Source organism: Callorhinus ursinus, unplaced genomic scaffold (assembly GCF_003265705.2).
Source record: "Callorhinus ursinus isolate GAN/ISIS: 27379988/994484 unplaced genomic scaffold, GSC_fseal_2.0 scaffold23, whole genome shotgun sequence".
NCBI lineage: Eukaryota > Metazoa > Chordata > Mammalia > Carnivora > Otariidae > Callorhinus > Callorhinus ursinus.
In genome coordinates, this window is record NW_027397085.1 from 14,909,810 (window position 1) to 14,916,853 (window position 7,044).

Below are 7,044 nucleotides of genomic sequence, written 5' to 3' on the forward strand. Positions count from 1 at the left end.
ACCAAACAATCTCAGCAAAGTAAGAGGTAGCCCGAATAGTGGAAAAACCAAAATTTAAGGTTTAACTTTGCAATTTACTATCCCTCTCTGGACAAATTACTCAACATGTCTGGGCCTCAGCTCTACAAGTAGGTAATGACTATCATGCAAAAGCATTTTGTAAAAACACCTTCTCATCTGTTAGCATATTTTAAGAAGAAACAGCACAAAGCATCTGTACACAAGGGTCCCTGGGATACGCTTTGGGTCATGATACTCAAATGACACCTGAGTTTATCTCCTTTTGTGCTCACCTGTGAACTTCAAATATATAAATAAATACATGTAAGTATATACAATACATATTAATGGTCACCAAACTAATTATCACTTAGGAATCCCACAAATACAAAACACTTAGCATATCCTTAGCAACAGAGTTCACTTACTATTTGCTGAAAGTCAATCTTTAAATTTCAAACGAAAACCAGATTTTGCACTACATTCTCTCTAAAGCTTGCTTTAGCTACCTTTTCCAAATGAGAAAATAAAGGAAGCATCCTATTTTTAAAGAACTGAAAACCATGTACAAAGCATATTCTTACCAAAACACAGGGCACTGAAAAATACTCAGGTTTTTAGAACAAATCTAACCAACGTACTTTATTTTTGAGACTCTGGCTAGGACTGAGGAACTAGAGTCTATTTCCATGTGGCAAGACCTATGTAATATTTTTCGCCAAATTACCATGTGATACTGATTTCTCAAAAGGAGATGGAGAGACTTTCCATCCATTTCAAGAAGGAAACAGTTTATGTTTTCTAATTTACAGTAATCCCCAAACATTTACATATGTCAAAAAACTGATAAACCAAGAAAATTAAATTAGGCTTCTTTATTGTGAGAAAGAACTGTTCTTGAAATTATATCACAGTAATTTGAAAAGATAACTAAAAATGATTTTGTGGGTTCCATGTAGTTTACTATCACTTTAAAAATAGTTGCCTATAATCTGCGTTGTTTCTAAGATGTTTATACTTACCTATAATCGTCTTTCTTTTTAGGATATTTGTCCTCTTAAATATAAAAGTTGGAGGTCAACAGCAGTTCAAGTTTAATGACTGCCCCTATAAAAATTTCTACCACCACAAGAGTTTGTTTTATCTTATGTATATATAACTAAGCTTCTTAAAGGTACCAAATTCATTTTGAATTATTGAAGAAAACTGGTTTTCTAACACAAAAATATAGAGCATGTAAGCATGTGGAATTACTACAGATCCAATCATGTAGTTTTTAAAAGGGGCAGCTTTCTTAGAAGACATCAGTATTCCTCCACTGCCATCTTGTTCACTGAACATGTTACCAGCTAAAATCAAACATCATTAACTAAACCTTTAATATGAGTGTGACCAGAAAAGATATGCTGGTCTCTGTCTTTGCAAATGAAACATTCAGAGTTAGAAGTGATGGCAATTGATTACCCATTGTGAAAAGAAAAGAGACCCAGGATAAACATCTTAAAAATCGGCCAAGACATACTTAAGACAATAATGACTTGAGTTGTTCAATTAATTGCAATAATTCTTCTATTAAAGGACATGTTCCACAGGCATCCTGATCCTTCTAAAAGAAAAGCCATCAGTCTTTGCAAAAAGGATGAAATTCAACGTACAGTTTAAATAAAATAATGGGGATGGCCTTTTCCTCTTCAACCCAAAGATATACTCAGAATACGGCTCTAGGGCAAGATATTAAAGACTGAAGCAAGAGTAAAGATGTTTCCTTAATTCAAATCTGCAATTCACCTTCCAGTATTACCGAAATCTTCCAGCTACAAAATGTTCTGTTACCTGAACACTTTAGCTTTCCTCACTGAACCAATACTAGCCATCAGAGAACTAAGTATTACAACAAATTCCAAGATGTTCTCACCTAAAATTGAAATTTTAACTTTCCTCAGAACAATGCTGAGCACATTTGAGGTGTGCAGATACTTTGAAAAATCAACAACTTCAAACACTTCAACTGGCACAGAATAAAAAATACAGATGCAACTATAGTTTCAAAATTTTTTCTTCTGTGTACTTCTTCCTTAATCAAAAGGCAGAAAACGTATAGGATCTGATTTTAAACTATTCTATATTATCACTTTACTCTAGAAAATGCTTTCACTGAAATTACTATCACCAATAACCAAAACACCCAATTCTGAAAGTGCATCTAGAATCACATCTTTACATAACAATCTCTGGTCTATAAAGAAAATCAAAACACTCAAAGAAATACCAACAAATTAGCCTTAAATAAATTAAGTGATTAAAAAAAATTTTAAAAAAAATAATTTAAGATTTTAAATTATTTATTTGAGATACAGAGAAAGAGAGAGAGAGAGAGAGAGCAGGAGCAGAGGGAGAGGCAGAAGCAGGCTCCCCGCTGAGCCAGGAACGAGATGTGGGGCTCAATCCCAGACTCTATCATGACCTGAGCCGAAGGCAGATGCTTAACCATCTGAGCCAGCCAGGCGCCCCTTAAGTGTATAAAAATTTTATCCAACCTAATTCTAAAAAAGATTCCCCTTTACTACCTTGCCACCCCCTAAAACAAGAGATTTTAAGTTATAAATCTGAAAAGACCATAATAATGTGTTTACCAAAGTGTTAACAGAATTCCAGACAATATTCTTTTCTCCCAAAAGTTACCAGCAAAACAAAACAGAACAAAAAAAAAAAAGCAACTCCTTTTAAAACTTACCTCCTTCCTGCCTATACTAAAGACAAGACCCCAGTTTTGTTTAAACACTTCTTTCTTTTAAAATGATTGGTCACAAATAAGGAAACTTGCCCGTTTCAAAACAAAACTGAATGTACACCAATCTTCAGAAAGGGAACACATGTACCCCAAAAACAAAAAATATAAACTAATTAAAAAACACAAGAATAATTTTTCTAAAAATTTTTATTACAAAAATATATGCTTCTTTTTCTACTTTGAAGAAAAATCTGACCGTAACATAATCGTAGAATGAAAAGTAAAATTACCCCCAAAACTTTGCCTATCCACTTGACTGTCCTTCTCCAAAGATAGCCACTATTCAATGGTTGTTTGTTTAGCCTTCCGGACATTTTTGTACATCTGTAAGTAAAGTCTATCTTTTTTGTTTTAAATAGAAATTACAGCCTACTGTATGAATAGATGACTTGTTTTTAAATGAATATTCTGGTCACCTTTTTTTGTCATTATATATATTTCTCTCCTTCACTATTTTTCATGGTGGCATAGGATTCCATTGAGTACTTCTTAACCACTAACCTTCTGATGGAAATTTCCATTGACTCCCGCTTTTCAGTATTACAAATCATACTGCAATGAGCACTGCTCACTGTATAGAACATCTCTGTGCACTAATATCAATACATCTGCAAGAGAAATTTCTAGAAATTACACAAAAAAGACTGAACCATACAGCTGGGGAGGCAGCATCTTCTCCCACCTCCTCACCCAATTCTGAGTACCATCTATCCATCTTTTTTTCTTCACCAATGTGGCAGATAAACATGCCATGTCACCTTTGCTTGTTTCTCCTTATGTAAGAGTGAAGACAAATTTATTAATCATTTGCATTTCTTTATGAAAGGCGTTGCCCATTTTTTAACTTACTCATCTTCCTTTTTTATTTTTTAAACTAATTTTTCAGAGTCCTCTGTTAGCCTCCAACATGCTGCACATATTTACCCCAGTTAGCTGCTTATCCTGTTTTCAGGCCTATGGAAATTCTTAGTTTTTTTATCTAATTAAATTTGTCTTTTATAAAAAAAAAAATGTCTGTCGTTTAATTAGAGTTGTCTTTTATGATTTGAGTTCCAGATCATATTAGGAAAGCTCTTTGCCAGGCAAAATTTGGGGGAAATTTTTTTATGTGACTTCTAAAATCATTACTTCAATGATGTCAACAATATTAACATACAAGCACCCTCAGCAATGGCTCCCTTCTAATGTATCATTATTTTAATAAAAATAAGCCAACCACACTTTCTCTAAAACTTCCTATAATCAACTGATGGACAGCTCTGCACCAATTAAATACCATTTACAACTACTACACCAAAGGCTTAATTTTCTTCCTTTAAATTTCTTTTTAAAATAGGAGTTGAAAATAGCAAGTATGTTTAATTTCTGGGAAGTCCCAATTCTCTGACCCTCAATCCTAAAATAATCTTCAACAGTGTCAATATAAAATGAAGTCCAAAAACTAGATTTGATCCATTGCATCTATAATTTAGTCACCTCTACAAAAGTCAGTGCATACTTCCTGTACAAACAAACTTGTAATTTTGCAATACCAGAAAATTGCTTATGGCCCTATCATGGTATCGTGTTCTTTTCCATTTCAGGTTCTGAAGCTAAAACGACTTCTACCTCAGCTCGCAAAATTATAAAAGAAGCCTCTTACGTTAGTATACCAATTCAACCCACCAATTAAAGCTAAATTAGATGGTTAATCTAGCCATTCTCTCCATCCTCCATCGAGAACAAAAATCCTGGCCCTAAGTTTTCTATCTCACAGTGCCAGCTGCCAGGCATTTAACAGCCTTCCATCTCATAAGCTGACTGGCACAACAAGTAATACAACTTGGAAGTTAAGGAAACTGGCAAAACTCAGAGCGGAAAAAAGAATATTTTCCACAATCTGTACAGCACTTGTTTAGCACGTATGTGTTTCCGAAAAGGGTGGTCAACTCTTCAAACTATGCAAGAACCATCACATTGCTTCACATCGACCACTGCCAACTCCATTCAGTGGCCTCCTTCCCCTTTGGGGACTATTCAAAAAGTTACTATTTTCTTTTACATCTCACCCAGGCCTCTTCACTGATGAAAGCAGGCAAAGCCCACGCTGTGTGTCTGTCTCCCAGAGAAGATTGCATCTTTTATTTATCGCCCCTTGGCTTTATTTTCACAGTGAATTCCTGGCTTAAATGTAATCAGCCAAGAAACCCTCCCTATGTGCTCTCCTGTCATTCCTCATTGCTTGCAAGCAGAGTCAAGCTTGGGGGGGGGGGGGACTCAACATTGCCAGCCAAGCCATAAAAATTCCCAAACTCTAGTTTGGTTATACTGAGAAGCCATGGATGTGCTTCAATCCGTTTCAACCCAGCAGGAAACAAGGGGGGCATGGGGGTTGAGGAAAGAGGTGTATAACTTTAAACAATGTAAACTAATTTTTTTTTTTGAAGAAGGATGAAGAGCCTCAAAAATTAAACCCCCTCCAGAAATAAGGAAAAGGTACAGAACCTAGAAAAGACAACACTGGGGGCCGCCTTTGGAAATAAATGACCATGCGGAAAATCACGTTTGCAGATTGCATTAGAATTCAAATTAAGCAGAGGATTAAAGAAACCTTCATTCTCTTTTGGGGCCCCTATCCAGACCCCCACTCGACTCCCAAAGAGAGGGATAAAAAGAACGGACTACGAAAAGAAAAGATGAAAAATCTGAGACAGTGATGCTTCCAACCGTCTCCCCATTCATTAGGTACCATGCTCACCACCACAACACTATTTAAAGTAGACAGCAATACGGGAAGGGGGGACAGAAAATATGCCGTTTGCAATCAGGAGAAAAATACGAGAAAAAGGGAGTTTCATAATGCACTGTTCTTTTCAGTCCAGCCCAAACATCCCCATCCTACGGCTGAAAAAGATATCTGGCCAGAAAAAAACACTGGGGGCAGGGAGCGACGACAGAGAAAGCTTTTAAACTCGGTATTTGAGAAAACTCTCAAGGTCTGTCAGAGAAAGGAGGGCTGTGCAGCTTTAAATCACAAGTCCTTCTCTCGCCTTTGTCAAATATCTTCTACTTTACAAGCTCTGAAAAGAAATAAAGAGACTCTTTTGTTTGGGTCCCCCTTTTCGGAGGATGACAGAAAACTGAAAGGGGCACAAATAAACCTGAAAATGAGAACAAAGTGCGGGGTCGCGCCCGGCTGCCAGACGGCCGCGCCTGGAGGGACACTGCGCGGCCGCGGAGCCCCTCCGCCTCGCGCTCCTGCCGCCGCCGGCTGCGAGCGCAAAGCCAGTAACTGCTCCCCGCGGCTTGCCCCGCGCACGGCCACCGGCCACCCAGCGCTAACCAAACTCCCGCGGCAGGGGCCCTCGGGCACCGCCGACCCCGGCAGGAAAGAGAAGCGGCAGCCGCTCCTTCCCGGGCTCGCGCCCATCGACTCGGGGACGCCCTCGGGGGGAAGAGAGGTCTCTGAGGAGAGGGGGTCCGGCCCACCGCCGCCTCCCTCCCGCGCTGCTCCTAGGCAGGGGGGGCGCGGGGAAAAAAACAGACATTTAAATCCCGGGGCCTCCGGCGGAGCTCGCCGGGGCCAGACCAGACGCCGCAATGACCCCGGAGAGCGCCGCGGCCGCCAGCCCGTCGGAGCCCCGAGAGGAGCGGCAGCCGAGTGGCATTAAAATGTAGTCCCCACCCCTCCAATAGAGGGGGCGGGGAGGGGGAGAGAGGAGAAAGAAAGAGGAGCGAGCGGTAGACAAGGGGAGAGGGCAGGGAGAGCGCAGAGTGCGGCCCGGCCGCCGACTCGGCCCCGGCCGGCATTGTCTGTGCGGCCCGCGCCCCCTCCCCCGCCCCGCACGGCCCCGCCACACACACCCTCCGCCGGAGCCCGGCCGTCCGCCTGCGCCTTTGTCCACAACCACCCCCCGAAAAGGGCGAGCAGCCCTCCGGGACCTGCTCCCCGGGAGGAGGGCGGGGTACGGAGCGGGCCGGGGAGCACCCGACAACCCACCCCGCCAACCCCGCCGCGGGGCGAGTCCTGCTGATTCATTTCCCACTCGCGCTGGCCCGTCCGGGGAGACGGAGGCGGGGAGGGGCGAGAAGGAAATGGGCGCTCCGCTCGGGAGGACGGTCCGGGCCGGTGAGGGTACGGGGCGGGGGTGCGGACGCGCGCCGGGCTTAGGGGCGCCCCCCCGAGGGATTGACGGACCGACGGACAGACGGCTCCGCGGCTGCCCCGTGACTCACCGACTTGCAGGACGTTGTCGACGCAGCCGCTCTCCAGC

General features: G+C 41.9%; 1 protein-coding gene across 1 annotated transcript in view; it reads right to left on the reverse strand.

Annotated features, from left to right (window-relative positions):
• The window catches only part of ZSWIM6 (zinc finger SWIM-type containing 6), a 190,942-nt gene that overhangs the window by 183,028 nt on the left and 870 nt on the right, over positions 1-7,044 (reverse strand). The window contains exon 2 of the mRNA XM_025892366.2: positions 7,007-7,042. Coding sequence (XP_025748151.1) covers positions 7,007-7,042 — 36 coding nt within the window. The remainder of the gene's footprint in view (positions 1-7,006; positions 7,043-7,044) is intronic.